Source organism: Terrapene carolina, unplaced genomic scaffold (genome assembly GCF_002925995.2).
Source record: "Terrapene carolina triunguis isolate 2854851 unplaced genomic scaffold, T_m_triunguis-2.0 Scaffold440, whole genome shotgun sequence".
NCBI lineage: Eukaryota > Metazoa > Chordata > Testudines > Emydidae > Terrapene > Terrapene triunguis.
Window position 1 is genome coordinate 628204 of NW_020664791.1, and position 17135 is coordinate 645338.

General features: G+C 47.6%; 1 protein-coding gene and 1 long non-coding RNA gene across 2 annotated transcripts; both read right to left on the bottom strand.

The window, feature by feature from the left end:
• Positions 1-681: 681 nt before the first annotated feature.
• On the bottom strand, positions 682-3853 carry LOC113407849. The gene is made up of 3 exons (XR_003370125.2): positions 3684-3853; positions 2946-3087; positions 682-1102 (listed from the first exon to the last, which is right to left on the bottom strand). It is a non-coding gene; the product is annotated as an uncharacterized LOC113407849 (long non-coding RNA).
• Positions 3854-7274: 3421 nt separating this feature from the next.
• LOC112121180 (uncharacterized protein C2orf72) lies at positions 7275-16199 on the bottom strand. Its single transcript, XM_029913070.1, has 2 exons — positions 15327-16199; positions 7275-7357 (listed from the first exon to the last, which is right to left on the bottom strand). The coding sequence occupies exons 1-2, from the start codon at positions 15979-15981 to the stop codon at positions 7275-7277; spliced, it is 738 nt and encodes a 245-aa protein (XP_029768930.1). The 5' UTR covers positions 15982-16199.
• Positions 16200-17135: the final 936 nt, after the last annotated feature.

The following is a 17135-nucleotide window of genomic DNA, read 5'->3' on the forward strand; positions in this document are numbered from 1 at the left end:
GAGCTGCTTGAGGTAGGTGCTGCCTGGAGCCTGCACCCCTGGCCCCCTCGTGCGCCCCAACCCCCCTGCCCCAGCCCTGATCCCCCTTCCACCCTCCAAACTCCTCCGTCCCAGCTCGGAGCAAACTGCACCCCCAACTCCTCATCCCCAGCCCCACCCCAGAGCCCGCACCCCCAGCCCGAGCCCTCCCCCTAGCCCCCTGCCTCAGCCCCCTCCCACACCCTGAAATCCTCATTTCTGGCCCCACCCCAGAGCCCACACCCCCAGCCAGAGCCCTCACCCGCACCCCCAATTTCATGAGCATTCATGGCCCACCATACAATTTCCATACCCAGATGTGGCCCTTGGGCCAAAAAGTTTGCCCAATCCTGGGCTATATCCTCACAGTTACAAATCACACAGGGTGCAGAAGGTGGGTCCAGAACCCTGATCTTGAAGCTCCAAACTCAGTCCAAACTTGAAGTAAAAGAAAGCTATGCTTAGCTCTCAGATACAGAAGGAACCTTATGTCCTTTCTAAATTGTAACCCACCAATGGAAATCAACTTACTCACACACACACCTATAATATCTGGTCAATAACCAAAACAATCAAAACAGAACTAAAACCCAATGCATCACACACTTAGGAAAGGGAACAGAATTGGCTCCCAACAAAAAACATTAATAAAGTTTGCTTAATTACAATCTATTTTCTCCCAATAGAGCCAAGGCATGAGTTTCCCAGGAAATTTAACTCTATGAAAATGTGAAGGATAACAAACAAATCTTTTTGTGAGCTAGAGGGACCCAACGAAAATGTTAGACATGCCAACTTTCACATGGGGTATTTTTTTAAATGATCTGTAACTCAAACTGTTTGATTCATTTTCTTCAAACTTTGCAGAAATTTTTTCCTTTGCCTTCAGAGCAAATCTGGTAACTTTCATACCAAATCAAATTTCTAAGCCAAAATTCTTGGTGGATTAACATAGGACTTTATAACAGAAGCTTGTTGCAACAACTGTAATTTTGGAGCTCTGTATTAACACAAACACAAAACAGTAACAGGTGCTGATGTTTTTTATTTTGGATGACAGGTGAGATCCAGGTGGACAGAGGATCTGGAAAAAAAATGAAAATACATACGTCAGGTTAGGAGATAGCAGCAGTGTGTTCTAGGTAACATGCATAGAATGCTACAACATATGGTTGTTCATGGCCTGAGTAACACCTCTGTAGATTACACTATTAATGAAAAACAAACCACAGATTTACAGGCAAGTTAGCTGCCTAGTGACTAATGCTAATACTTATGTTTTGCTTAGAGAGAAAACACACTTTGGTAAGTTTTATTTGGTTCTAATTCGTTTCCTCTCCATTGTATGGATAACTCAGTAGCGTGAGTATAAAAGTTGTTGCTCTCTTGGCTTTGGGAAGCAGGGGTGAATGTTTGCACAAAAGATGGCGGCTAATGTAAGCCATAACTGTGGGGGATATAGTGCGAGAGGGGCGATGATGCAGATTTAAGACACTCCCACCCTCAGAACGTAGTGACAGAGTTTCTCTTGTACCAAGATACCCTTGGGATAAGTGAAGGAGGGACCAAACAGTCTCCGTGAATCCCATGATACCTGCCCCAGCCTAGCAGCACGAGCAAGAGCAGCTTAGGTGCTACTCTATTTTAGACCAGCTGGCTACGTGCAATGCAAGCTCTTTGGGACAGGGGCTGTCATTTACTAGGTTTACACAGCACCCAGCACGTCAAGGTCCTGACCTGGTTGGCCTCTAGGCACTATAGCAATATAGGGTCCCTATATACCTTGAGCCAGCTGTGATTCAGTGTAGCATGGACATGCTCCACCCTGGGCACCACCCCTACACCAGGGCAGGGTGGGGAGTATTTGGTGTCTGAGTTGACTAGGCTATGCTGGGGGAATCCTCAGAGCCAGATTCAGCTCATCTGTGCCACCTGGGTGGCGCAAAGGGGCTTGAACCGGGGCAGAAAAATCAGGCCCAAGGTACTTAGAACAGGAAGAAGGGACATCCTCTATCTGACTGGAACAAAGTTTTACTTAGAGCGCCTCCTGAAGGGCTTGGAGATCCACAGATAAAAGGCACTGGCCAGAGACCATATAAAATATTCTCGCCATGAGCGGGCCCTGAACTGGGGCAGAGACCCTGTGACGTTAGCATATTGCCGTGTAAGAGCCCCTGCCTTATAAGCGATGCCATATGCGCCGACTCTGTGGGTGCTCCAGTCCTGAGCACCCACGGAAAAAAAATAGTGGGTGCTGAGCATGCACTGGCAGCCCCGCCTCCCCCTCCCCCTCCGCGCCTCCCACCCGGCTAGCAGCACCATTGATCAGCTCCTCCCCCTCTCTTCCAGTGCCTCCCACCCACTGCGATCAGCTGTTCCATGGCGTGCAGGAGGCTCTGGGGGAGATGGAGCAGGAAAAGGCGGGGCGGGGGAGGCAGTGGCGGGAAGAGCCAAGGCGGAGGTGGGGGCTTGTGGGAAGGGGTGGAGAAGCACCCCCTGGGAACCAAAAAGTCGGCGCCTATGAGTGATGCTACAAATGTAATTAGTTATGGATGCCAAAGTCTAATGAACTGCTAAGCACATTTTACACCTCTACCTCGATATAACGCTGTCCTCAGGAGCCAAAAAATCTTACTGCGTTATAGGTGAAACCGCCTTATATCGAACTTGCTTTGATCCGCCAGAGTGCGCAGCCCCGCCCCCCGGAGCGCTGCTTTACCGCGTTATATCCGAATTCGTGTTATATCGGGTCACGTTATATCAGGGTAGAGGTGTACTTAGAATACAGCGTGAGTCACTTAACCAGCTTCCATCTGGCATACAGACTATGTCAGACAAATAGGTTTGCTAATGGGACATCGCTGTGGACAGCTTCTTTTGCTAATGGCTAAATGTAACTTGGCAGAGTAGAGTCAAAGGACACACACCTGTAGGCAGGGAGCAGGCCCGATGGGAGCCAGTCTCAGGTGCGAATGTTCATGTACTGGCTTCCGATAATACCAGCGCACGCCACACAGAGCGCCCCCAGGACTTTGAAGAGGGTGGCTCGTGAAACCCAAACAGCGTCTTCTGGCAAAGAAAATGTTATGAAAAACTGTAAAAAGGTTATATATTTAGGAGCCTAAGTTCCAGTTTTAGGTGCCACGGCAATCCACAAAACACCCGCTCGGTTGCCGCCTAACCCCATAGGTGTCTAAAATCACTCAGGCTACGTCTACACTACCCGCCTGAATCGGCGGGTAGAAATCGATCTCTCGGGGATCGAATTATCGCGTCTCGTCGGGACGCGACAATCGATCCCCGAATTGACGTTTGTACTCCACCAGCGCAGGTAGAAGTAAGCGCCGTCGACGCGGGAGCCGCGGAGGTCGATTTGCTGCCGTCCTCACAGCGGGGTAAGTCGGCTCGGATACGTCAAATTCAGCTACGCTATTCGCGTAGCTGAATTTGCGTATCTTAAATCGACCCCCTCCCTCCCCCCCGTAGTGAGGACGGAGCCTCAGTGCCTACATTTCCTCTGTACTAGTTCCCTAGGAACCTAAATTCCTGGCTCCGGGCATGAACACTTCTGCCTTCCTCTGGGTGTCCAGGTACCTATCTCCCACCTGATTCCCCACAGCAACCTCCAACCTGGCAGAAGACAGGCGTATGAGCACCTAACTCACCTGTGGGGCCCAATCCGGCAGGCGTACTCAGAGACCACTTACTGGATCATGTCCCACTCGAAAGCTGGCCAGAGGAAGAGGCTTCAACAAGAGAGATTCAGGGAGTTCCACATCCGAATATCCCAAAGCCCAGTAGTTAGCGCATCCCCTGAGAGGTGGGAGACACTTGTTCAAATCTTTTCTCCACATCAAGCACGGGGGGAACTGAACCCAGGTCTCCCATGTCCCAGGTGTGTGCTCTTACCACTGGGCTAAAGGTGATAAGGGCAGTACCCCCGCTGCTTCCTCCTAATCTGGCCATTGTGGGTGGAGTCGGGCAGGGGAGTAATTAATTCTCACATGAAACAACTTGTGTCCTTGAGTCGCCCGACTCCAGAGAGGGGTTCCCAGTAGTGGATCACAAGCAGAGATAGGTAGTTCCCTACAGCCTGGACTCTAGGTGCTCCCTGAGAGGGCTTAGAACACACCCTCTCCTCAGGATCTCCCACTAGCTAGCTTGTGCCGGTCCCTGCAGTGTGTGCCAGCTTTGGGGGATCCCAGTCTTAGGTGTCTAACCCTTCCCACTCATTGCATAGGGAGGCTAGGTGCCTAATTCAGACTCTGTGGATCTCTGTATTCCTGTGATTTTCTAGGTGCTTAAGTCCTTTGTGGAGCCAGGCCCTAGAGCAGAGGTTCTCAAACTGGGGGTTGGGACCCCGAGGGGGTCGCGAGGTTATTACATGGGGGGGTCGCGAGCTGTCAGCCTCCACCCCAAACCCCGCTTTGCATCCAGCATTTATAATGGTGTTAAATATATAAAAAAGTGTTTTTAAATTTATACGGGGGGGGGTCGCGCTCAGAGGCTTGCTATGCGAAAGGGGTCACCAGTACAAACGTTTGAGAACTACTGCCCTAGAACGTTATAGTTTAAAACCAACTCCCCAAACTCCACAAGTAAAGAATAAAACACCCAGTGTAGAGCCAGGACTCCTGATCTGAAGCTCCACCAAAAATTCAGGCAGCCAAATCAGCACCAGTTTCACTTTCCAGGTTTTCTTAGGAGATAGCCCCAAGAAGACCACGTTACAGCAGCCTAGTGCAGAGGACACAAAGGTGCAGATGCAAGTAGCAAGTTCCCTTCATCCAAAAGAAATGGTCACCCTCATCTTGCCAGGCGTAGTTGGAAGAAACACTCTTAGCACAGCTACTCCCCGGGAATCCATTAGCAGACAAAGCTCTAACACGGCCTCTAAGTTAGGACCCCACTTCACAAATGACAGACACACTCCCTCAATCAGCAGGGCTGACATAAGCCTCTCCACTTCCTCCTATTGCTTCCCCAACCCTTCAATAGAGCTTCAGGGGACCACAGTACTCCTCTGGCCCAATGGAGCGCTCTACAATAAGGGTAAAGCTCGCCTGAGCGGGAGATGGAGCTTTCTCAGGGGCTGGTCCGAGGCGGTGGAATTAACTTCCCTAGGAACTAAGGACTGTCCCAGCCCTCCCCACCTTCCGCTCACAGTACAAGGAGAATGTTTTTGGCTTTGCCTTCTCTAATGTCAACGTCTAGCCACACGGGTATATATTTAGTAAGACAAAAACTCCAAACTAAAGCCCACTACCGCACACCCTTCTCCCTCTCAGGGGATGAGAGAATGGACATGTGATAGATGCATGTCATGTGGTTTAATGTGCAACTGGAAGGTGCTCAGATACTACTGTGATAAGTGACTAGCCCTCATCCCAAACCCCAACCTCCTGCACACACTGGGCCTTTTGTTCTATGGCTCCACTGGGATTCGAAGTTACATCCAATTTATCAACTGGTCAGCGCATCTTGCTATGAACACTTACGGTGTCAAACACAAGACAGCAGAAATGCTTCCCACTCTACGAGGCTTGGCATTATTAGTTATTTGTACTGCGATAACATCTAGGGGCTAGAATTAAAGACCCAGGTCCCACTGGGCTGGTAGCTGCCAGACCCAGAACAGAACGACAGCAGGAAGTGGCTGTCTGTACTGCAGTGAACGTTGTCCTATGAGCATTAGGCTCCTAGCACCTAAATCATTGTTGAAAATGGGACTTGGGCTCCTAAGTCACGGATACTTTTGAAAATGTTACCTCAGATTAACGACAGGAGTTGTTCTCAAAAACTTTTCAGGTCCAGCCCCTGACCTTCCCTCCTCCATCTGCTAATCTCCCTGAAAGCACAAGCCACACAGAGAGAGATTCCTCATTCGTTTCCTTCCTCAGGCTCATCAGTCTGACAGAAACATCCCTGTCTCCCACATTTTCCACTTCTGAACCAGCCTCTCCCAATTCTAAGCAGGGCACTCAGAGGACCAAGAGTTTCCTTTTTCAGCAAAAGTGGGCAGCCAGGACACAGGGCAAATGGGTTACTCAACTGTCTCACGGACTCTTGCTCCTCCTCCTTCTCCCAAACTAATATTTTCTTCCCTTTCTCCCAATGTTGAGAAGCAGCTTTCTCAGCTGCAGTAAAGGCCACAGGCCATGTGCCAGGGCAGCGGCTGCATATAGGAACATAGTCAAGAGAATTCTCAGGGGCCATGTAGCCAGCGGGGTGCATTCAGCACTAGACCTAAAACGCCAACTTCTTTAGCTAATTCAGTGTATTGGACATGTGCTAATGCAGAGCTCAGAATTTGGTAGCATGTCTAGCAGCGAGCAGTCTGGGTGACCTTTCATCCTGGACAGATTTAAAGGAGGCCTGTTTACATATCCCTGCCATCCTACAGCTCCATCCTTTTTTTACCCGATCTGGTTATGGCTCTCCAGCTTTCGGAAGGCAATGGTAATGGTGGCAGTGGCTGTTTCCCTGCAGCGGTTCCTATTAGAAACTTGAAGCTCTCCCAACCATCCAGAAGTGGAGCTGTCCCCTCCTCCAGGCATCCAAATGCATAAGGCAGAAAGAACACGCTGAAGAGTTATCCCCGGATGGCTTAATATCACTAAGGAATCACTGGGGATTCCTATGCACAAGCTACAGCTCAAGCAATGTGATTGTCTGTGGACAGCCTCTCTGAAGCCATCAAGCCAAAGGTCCCCTCAAATTCAAGGTCAACACATCCTGGTAAGATCAGACAATCCAGCTGTAGTGCTGGATCTCAACTGGTGCAAACCTCAAAGAAGCCACAAAATCTTTTGTGTGGGTAGAATGCACTTTGTAGGCTGAAGGAACCTTTTTCATCCCACAATCCAAAGGCAGGCTAGCTAAGCAGGTTGTTGGGAAGGAGTCATTCAGCCTCGTACTTTGCCAGCGTGGGCTCCATCCAGCACGGTGACCTCCTCACAAATTCAAAGTCAGTGTGTAAAATCTGCAACTGCTACCCTCAACCCACCAGGCCTGGGCGCACGAGTCCAAGGGAACTTCCCCCAATGTGTCTTCAATGCCCCTCCAATACCTCACCACAGACAAGTTCTAAAAAAGGGAGGGCAGAGCGAAGGTGGTCCTGCAGGCTGGAAGCGGCCTCAGAAGGTCCTGCTACAAACCAGCTCCAGTTTGCTCTGGCATGTCCAATCAGGTTGCTTGTGTTTCCAGGCCTTCTGAGCGCAACACGCCATCTCCCATCCAAATCCTGGACAGCTCAGTCAGTCAGCCCACCCCTCAAACTGCTCCTCAGGCAGGGTTCTCACCACACCCGTGGTCTCCCGGAGAGCAGACACCACGATGCCTGTTACAGCAGGGATTCTTTACATCATGGCTCAGGCCAGGGAGCTCTTCGGCTCCTGCCTTCCTCAATCTGGGTGTGAAAAATGCTTATCCCCAGGTTCTTTCAGGGTGCAAGTGGCCATGTTAGGGTCTCTCAGGGGATCTGTAAGTGGGATCACGCAGGAGTTCCCCCCCAGTCTCTCGGTCCTTTCTCAGGCCTGTGGTTGGACCTACTGTTTCTCCCTGGAAACTTAACATGGTGCTTCACTAGCTTTCACCTTACTCCATCTGAAATCCTGCTAACAGCTGTCTCACCTGTACCCTGCAGTTTGGAAGGTGGCCTTCTTGGAGTCCTTTACATCCCTGAGCCTGAAGGAAGAGTCTGCTGCCCTCGCGTCTCTTTTCCTACTGAATTTTCTATCCAGTCTAAGTAACGTGTAATCTTGGGGCTCTTTCCCAAGGCCGTTGCCAGTTTCCACAAGAATCAAGCCAGTTCCCTCCCCAGCTTTTTTGTCCTTGACTCAAACCGAGGCGATGCTGTCACCAATGTGTACTTAACTCAAACCGTCCTCTCTTTATCCTCATTGATCTCTTTATCCTTCCTGAAAGACACAAAAGGGGTATGGCTGCCTCCAGATGCGTCACCCCTAAACGTCCCAGGTCCTGCATTGCACCGTCTATACGGCTACCAATCCCCCACCTGCTTAAAATGAAAGCTCTTCCCACCTGAGCTGGGACAGCCTCCTGCCCAGAAAGACCACAGAGCCTTCAACACATGCACGTCCTTAGCAAACACTGCCGGGTCAGGAGGAGCGGGGCACAACGCAGCTTTTAGATGCCGGTACTTAGGACCATACAAGTTGATACTACCGCTCCAGAAGGGGCTGTTCAGCAATTAGCACTTGCTCCTCCGCATTGTTCTTAGTGAAACTGAGAACTATGTCAGACCCCATGAGTCTTTCCCAAGATCAATGGGCCACAGAAAGAAATGAACTGGTGGGCAATTCTCCTTCGTGAGAGGAGAGAACACCCTGGAACAATCCCTCTCCCCCTTTTGAGCCACCCGCCGGGCCTTGAACGTCCCTCCAAGGCAGAAAACTCAATAGTAATGGGGGATTTCAACTATCCCCATACTGACTGGGCATATGTCATCTTAGGAATGGATGCAGAGATAAAATTTCTAGACATCATTTCTTGGAGCAGCTAGTCCTGGACCCCACAATGTGAGAGCCAATTCTTCATTTAGTCCTAAGAGGCACACGGTATCTGGCCCAAGAGATGAATATAGCTGAACCGCTCGGTAACAGTGACTATAATGTAATTAAATTGAACATCCTTGTAGGGGGGAAAATGCCAAAGAAACCCACCACAGCAGCGTTTAACTTCAAAAAGGGGAACTACACAAAAATGAGGAAGCCAGTTAAACGGAAATTAAAAGATACAGTCACAAGGGTGAAAAGTCTGCAAACTGCACGGCGATTATTTAAAAGTAGCATAATAGAGGTTCAAACTAAATGTACACCCCAAATCAAAAAAAGCAGTAAGAGGACAAAACATGCCACCATGGCTAAACAGCAGAGTAAAAGAGGCACTTAGAGACAAAAAGACATGCATCCTTTAAAAACCGGAAGTCAAATCCTAGTGAGGAAAATAGAAAGACGCATCAACACTGGAAAGTCAAGTGTAAAAGCATAAGAAGGCCTCAGGCCAAGAGAGACTCTAAGAGCAACTAGCTAAATACACAAACACTAACAGCAAAAAAATGTAAGTACATCAGAAACAGACAAGCCATTGTGGAGAAGCTAAATGCATGTTTTGCATCGGTCGTCACTGCACGGGATATGGAGGGGATCCTCACATGCGAGCCATTATTTTTAAGTGACAAATCTGAGGAACTGGCCCAGAGTGAGGTATGAATAGAGGAGGTTTGGGAACAAATTGACAAATTAAACAGTAATAAGTCACCAGGACCAGATGGTATCACCCAAGCGTTCTGAAGGAGTTCGAATATGAAATGGCAGAATTACGAACTGTGTTATGTAACCTTTTGCTTAAATCAGCCTCTGTATCAGATGATTGGAGGGTAGCTAATGGAATGCCAATTTTTAAAAAATGCTCCAGAGCAATCCTGACAATTACAGGCCAGTAAACCTAACATTGGTACCAGGCAAATTGGGTGTCAATAAACATGGTCAAGGGGGATCCAGTGGACTTTCAGAAAGCCTTTTACAAGGTCCCTCACCAAAGGCTCTTTAAGTGAAGTAAGCTGTCATGGGATAAGAGGGAAGGTGCTCTCATGGATCAGTAACTGGTTAAAAGATAGGAAACAAAGGGTAGGAATACATGGTCCATTTTCATAGTGAAGAGAGGTAAATAGTGGGGTCCCCTAAGGATCTGTACTGGGACTGTGCTATTCAACATATTCATAAATGATCTGGTAAAGGGGGTGTCAGGGTTCCCCCCCACTCTGAACTCTGGGGTACAGATGTGGGGACCCGCATGAAAGACCCACCTAAGCTTATATTCTACCAGCTTAGGTTAAAACGTCCCCAAGGTACAAATTCTTTTCCTTGTCCTTGGATGGTATTGCTGCCACCACCAAGTGATTTACACAAAAATTCAGGGAAGGGTCACTTGGAATCCCTATTCCCCGCCCAAAATATCCCCCCAAGCCCCTTCACCTCTTTTCCTGGGGAGGCGTGAGAATAATATACCAACCAGTTGCCTTAGCAATGTGAGCACAGACCAGACCCTTTGTCTTCAGGGCACTGAAATCAATCACGTTCTTAAAAGAAGAACTTTATTTATAAAGAAAAAAATAAAAGAATCACACCTGTAAAATCAGGATGGAAGGTAACTTTACAGGGTAATAAACAGATTTAAAACAAAGAGGATTCCCTCTCGGCTCAGCTTCACAGTTACAAAAAGAGGAATAAAACTACCTCTATAGCATACAAAAATCCACAAGCCAAAACAAAAGATAACCTAATGCATTTCCTTGCTCTACTCACAGTTTCTGTGATTTCAGATGGATTATTCCAGGTATATTTGCAGGAGATATTGTACCTGCTTGGCTTCTCCCTCCGTCCGGAGAGGGAATAACACACAGAACAAAAAAACAAATCCTCCCCTCACCCAGATTTGAAAGTATCTTCTTTCCTCATTGGTCCTTCTGGTCAGGTGCCAACTAGGTTATTTGAACTGCTTAACCCCTTACAGATAAGGCAATCCAGTACAGCTTCCAAGGAGGGATTTTATGCTACTGCATACATAAAGGTTGCTACCCTTCCCCCTATATTCATGACAGGGGGTGAATATAGAGGTGCCAAATTTGAGGTCAACACTAAATTACTCAATAGCTAAGTCCAAAGCTGACTGCAAAGAGTTACAAAGGAATCTCACTAAACTGGGTGACTGGGCAAGAAAATGGCAGATGAAATTCAATGTTGATAAGTATAAAGTAATGCACATTGACAAAAATAATCCCAACTGGATCTATAAAATGATGGGGTCAAGAAAGAGATATTGGAGAGATTGTGGATAGTTCTCTGAAAATATCTGCTCAGTGTGTAGCTGAAGTGAAAAAAAAAGCTAACAGGTTATTAGGTACCATTAGGAAAGGGATAGATAATAAAGTGGAAAATATCATAACTCCATTATATAAATCCGTGGTATGCCCACTCCTTGAATACTGCATGCAGTTCTGGTCGTCCCGTCTCAAAAAGGATACATCAGAATTGGGAAAGGTACAGAGAAGGGCAACAAAAATGATCAGGGTATGGAACAGCTTCTGTATGAGGAGAGATTAAAAAGAGCGGGACTGATCAATTTAGAAAAGAGACAACTAAGGGGGGATATGACAGAGGTCTATAAAATCATGACTGGTGTAGGGAGCGTAACAAGGAAGAACATAACAAAAGAACTCTGGGTCACCTGATGAAATTAATAGGCAGCAGGTTTAAAACAAACAAAAGGAAGTACTTCGACAGACAATGCACAGTCAACCTGCGGAACTCTTTGCCAGGGGATGTTGTGAAGGCCAAAAGTATAACTGGGTTCAGAAAAGAATTAGATACGTTAATGAAGGATAGGTCCATTAATGGCTATTAACCAAGATGGGCAGGGATGCAACCCCATGCTCCAGGCATTCCTAAACCTCCAACTGCCAGAAGCTGGGATTAGACAACAGGGGATGATCACTCGAAATTGCCATGTTCTGTTCATTCCCTCAGAAGCATCTGGCACTGGCCACTGTCAGAAGACAGGACACTGGGCCAGATGGACTATTGGGCTGACCCTGTATGGCCGTTCTTATGTTCTCCATCCCTCGCTCAAACCCCAAACAGCTCCTCCTCATGCTCCAACCCAGCAGGCACCAAACAGCATATTGCCAACAGCCCCTCGCTCAGCAGCAAATCCTACATTAACAGAGCAGCGGGCCTGTGAGATGAGGGACTGTATGACCCAGTTCCAGGGGCTTACAGCACATGCAGCAATGGCGGGGGGGCGGGGGGGCAGACAAAGAAGCTATGAAGGCTGCCGCAACAGATACAGGAGAACCTCAGAGTTATGAACACCAGAGTTATGAACCAGAACCGGAAGTACAATCAGGCAGCAGCAGAGACACCCCCACCCCCAAAAAAGGCGAATACAGTACAGTACCATGTTAAACGTAAACTACTAAAAAAATAAAGAGACAGCAGCATTTTTCTACTACACAGTAAAGTTTCAAAGCTGTGTTAAGTCAATGTTCAGTTGGAAACTTTGGAAAGAACCAGAATGTTTTGTTCAGAGTTAGGAACATTTCAGAGTTATGCACAACCTCCATTCCCGAGGTTTTTGTAACTCTGGGGTTCTACTGAACATTCAGAGCAATGATAACTGACTTTAGAGCACCATGACAGGCCTGTGACGTTCCGTACCTTGTGGAAACACCCATGTTCATCCTTAGAAAATGATTGTGTGGTATCCAATGCAAAGTTTGTCAGGTTGGGTGTCTTCGGAAGGCTCATGATGCACTGAGCATTGTTGTTATAGTGATGTTATAATAATGTTATAGGTTATAATTTCATGTATATAGTTATGAGGCTGAAAATGTGTCCTCATGGCTTGAAGAAAGCCCAGGGAAAAGCTCTCTAAGAGCAGAGGGGCTGTTCACACCTCATTGAGGCATGTATGGGACAAACCCCCGCCCCTCAGCCTCACAGGAACAAAGGACACTGGCCTAGGCAGTGACAAAAGGGTCTGTTGGACTCTCGAGTGAGTCACCCCCCTTCCTTTGGTCAGTTTGGGATTGTGATGAGGTAATGCTCACCTGACTCTGAAGGGGGGGGCAAAGCCAAGAGGGAAGAAAGAACATGATAAAAAGAACATGAGCGCCATGCACTCTCTCTCTCTTCCACCTCCATCTACAAACATCACCTCCAAGCGACTGAAGCACTGACCAAAGGGGAGAGCCTGGCTGAGGGGCAACCAGCCAGCCTGTGGTGAGAAGCATCTAAGTTTATAAGGGTATTGAAAGTGTTAAAATCAGCTTAGAATGCGTTTTGCTTTTATTTCATTTGACCATATCTGACTTGTTATGTTTTCATTTATAATCACTTAAAATCTATCTGTGTAGTTAATAAATGTTTGTTTATTGTACCTGAAGCAGTGGATTTGGTTTGAAGCATGTCAGAGATTCCCCTTGGGATAACAAGCCTGGTAAATATCAATTTCTTTGTTAAATTGACGAACTCATGTAAGCTTGCAGCGTCCAGCGGGCATAACTGGACACTGCAAGACGCAGGTTCCTAGGGTTGTGTCTGGGACCGGAGATATTGGCTAGTGTCATTCGGTTGCACAATCCAAGCAGCGGCTGGCCAAAAGTGCACACTCACGTAGCTGGGAGCAGCTTACAAGCTAGAGGCTGTGTGTGAACAGCCCAGGAGTGGGGGTTCTCAAAGCAGAGCAGGGTAAGGCTGGCTCCCAGAGTCAAGGATTGGAGTGATCTAGCAGATCACTGGTCCGGATAACATCAGGGGAACGTCACAAGGCCCCAGCCTCCTGTTGCATTATAAATACCAAAGCAGCAGCAAGACGTCTTCTGAAGCAGAAGGTTCTTTGCCAGACCCACTGTTCTGGTCTAATCATGGCAGAATCCAGACTGTTCTCCGAAGGGAGAGTGGGAGTCCCGTCCCTTGAATCATTTCTCTCTGAGGGGCACACAGCTCCCAAAGCGGCCTAGCACCTACGTGGCGTGGCGGAGTCATTATTTACATGGAACCTGAAAATGTGCTGGGCGCTTTACAGAGCCTGACCCAAGCAGCCCACAGTGGTGTCCTGGGAACACCTACCCCACACATTAATCAGCTATAGAAGAGCTATAAAGAGCCCATATTTATTATTCACATAGAGCTCTCCCCCATCTTCAGTCTTTTCAAAAATAACAACAACCAACAACACTAAAATGGCCGTGACCTGAAGCCCCGAATGCCCGGCTTCCTCACCCTGCCTTCCAATGTCTCTCCACTTGCATTCTATAAGAACATAAGAACGGCCGTACTGGGTCAGACCAAAGGTCCATCTAGCCCAGTATCCTGTCTACTGACAGTGGCCAATGCCAGGTGCCCCAGAGGGAGTGAACCTAACAGGTAATGATCAAGTGATCTCTCTCCTGCCATCCATCACCACCCTCTGACAAACAGAGGCTAGGGACACCATTCCTTACCCATCCTGGCTAATAGCCATTAATGGACTTAACCTCCATGAATTTATCCAGTTCTCTTTTAAACCCTGTTATAGTCCTAACCTTCACAACCTCCTCAGGCAAGGAGTTCCACAAGTTGACTGTGCGCTGTGTGAAGAACTTCCTTTTATTTGTTTTAAACCTGCTGCCTATTAATTTCATTTGGTGGCCCCTAGTTCTTGTATTATGGGAATAAGTAAATAACTTTTCCTTATCTACTTTCTCCACATCACTCATGATTTTATAGACCTCTATGATATCCCCCCTTAGTCTCCTCTTTTCCAAGCTGAAAAGTCCTAGCCTCTTTAATCTCTCCTCATATGGGACCCGTTCCAAACCCCTAATCATTTTAGTTGCCCTTCTCTGAACCTTTTCTAGTGCCAGTATATCTTTTTTGAGATGAGGAGACCACATCTGTATGCAGTATTCAAGATGTGGACATACCATCGATTTATATAAGGGCAATAATATATTCTCCGTCTTATTCTCTATCCCCTTTTTAATGATTCCTAACATCCTGTTTGCTTTTTTGACTGCCTCTGCACATTGCGTGGACGTCTTCAGAGAACTATCTACAATGACTCCAAGATCTTTTTCCTGATTCGTTGTAGCTAAATTAGCCCCCATCATATCGAACGTATAGTTGGGGTTATTTTTTCCAATGTGCATTACTTTACATTTTTCCACATTAAATTTCATTTGCCATTTTGTTGCCCAATCACTTAGTTTTGTGAGATCTTTTTGAAGTTCTTCACAGTCTGCTTTGGTCTTAACTATCTTGAGCAGTTTAGTATCATCTGCAAACTTTGCCACCTCACTTTTTACCCCTTTCTCCAGATCATTTATGAATAAGTTGAATAGGATTTGTCCTAGGACTGACCCTTGGGGAACACCACTAGTTACCCCTCTCCATTCTGAGAATTTACCATTTATTCCTACCCTTTGAGATTCTATAGAACATCTGGATTCACTTAAGATTTTTACTTCATTTGATTCTACATTTTCTTTCACAAATTTGTGCCACTCCCACTCCCTGTTCTGCTGATATATTTTGTACCCTGGAATGATTGTGTCCCATTGATCGTCCTCAGTCCACCAGGTTTCTGTGATGCCTATTATATCAATATCCTCCTTTATCACGAGTCACTCTAGTTCACCCATCTTATTATTTTGACTTCTAGACTATGTACTTCACTTCTCCATCCACTGCCCCCATGTGCTCCCTGGCTTCCCTCCTCCCCCTCTCCCCCCAATCCGTCCATACCATCCTGCTTCACATCTGCAGATGTGCGCTGCTGCAGGGCCTCAGAAGCTCGGCAGGCGGCTTTCATGATGGCCAGTTTCCCCCGTGGCTGACCTGGAATGAAGACTTCCACCTCCACCTGCACCTCCTCCAGCTCCAGCGCCTGGCCCTGCTTCTTACCCCGCTTGTCCCGTTTACGCGGCTGTCTAGGGAAGGCACCCTGGAGCACGCTCTCCATCAGCTTCCGGGCCTCTGTCTCCTCTTCCTTCTTGGGCTGCACGATGACTCCCACCAGGGCAGCTGGGGCTCTGTGGCTAAACTTCTTCACTTCCTTCAAGATCTTCTGGATCTCGGCCTGCTTGCCTCGCAGGGAGGAAGCGCGGCACAGGAAGAAGATGAGTTGGGATTGACTGTTGCTAGCTCCAGGCTTGGCCCCTGGCTGTGTCTGGGTCACAGCCATTGCTGGACTAATCCCTGGTTTGCAAGCGTCCGGGAACAATTCCTGGACAAAAGCCGCCATCAGAGCCCGAGTGTCTTTTCCCTCCTGAGACTCTCCAACCAGCAGCACCTCTGGCTTCCCCCCAACCTTCTCTATCAGAACCTGGAAATCCTTTAGGATCTGCTCGCCAGTGGCAGCAGCAGGGGGTTTCTTGGACACCTGCCCCGCACTGTCCATGTCGTTAGCATGAACTCTCCTGCCCTCTGCTCGCCTAATACTGAAGGAATCACAAATTACACTTTCTTGCTATGTCACAATACACCACCTTGCCTCACCTCACCTTGGGGCACAGCCCCTCTCCATGGCCTAGAGCTGGGACACAGCCCATTATATTGTAAGGGATTATACATATATTCAGTGGATGGTTCAGCGCTCAGCTGTAATACAAATACACCAACAACTGGCAAGCATATGTAACACAAAGCAAATATGGTTAAAAAGCCACTGCCAACTAGACAGAAGAAGGCCCTGATTCACAGCTATGCTGTCAACAAAGGAGTCTAAATTCCTCTGGTGCCAACATGCTTTTCCTACCAGTTGTGACACCCCTTTAAGCTGTGTGCAAATTAACTACAGCCAAATCTGGGATGTCTGATTTACCCCAGTCACAGTAAGAATGAGAGTTGGTCACAATAGTGGTAAACCCCAATATAAAAGGTCTTGTGGGAAAATTAGAAATAAAACTCAATAAAATTAGGGGGCTGCAAAGAGACATTTCAGTTTCACTGTGAATTTCGGGCACAGGACTACATAATAATTTGGAATAATATATATATATGGAGTCTGGAAAATCAAGGCTTGCCCCTAGTCTAGCAATCAAGCTTTTGACAGTATTCCTATGACCTCGCTCCAACCTTACTAGCTGAGTGATGTCTATTGTCACAATCTCAGACTCCCCCTCACTATCTTGAAATCAAACCAAACATTGCCTGAAAGACCATGAACAAAGAGTGATGATAAAAGGGACAGTACTCAGTTAGGAGTTGGGGTTTATGGCGGTGCCAGAGGCTTGGGTGTTTAACTTCTTCATTAATGACATGGGGAAAGGGGCAGAGCATAATAAATAGGGAGCTGGTGAGGCCAGGACTACGTCCCAATGGTGATATTCCTACACAAAGGACACAGCTTGAGTAAACGGGCTCTTGCTCAGCCATATTCTCATGGGTCCGAGGAACAGAATCCTCACACCCCAGTTCACAGCAGCCAGAACACATCTCCTGAGTAGTCACTATATCAGGGTATGGGGCAAGAGTAGAGGCCAAGGACCTGCTTCCCCTCATGGGTCAATAGATACATGCAGTCCAGGGACCCACTGGCCACATCCTTATCCT

Excerpts from the sequence above, each read along its gene's own strand:
- LOC112121180 (XM_029913070.1), bottom strand. The coding sequence starts at position 15,981 with ATGGACAGTGCGGGGCAGGTGTCCAAGAAACCCCCTGCTGCTGCCACT. Across the intron at positions 7,358-15,326 it reads TGCAGATGTGAAGCAGGATG|GCATCGTGGTGTCTGCTCTC; the intron begins GTATGGACGGAT and ends CTGCTGTAACAG.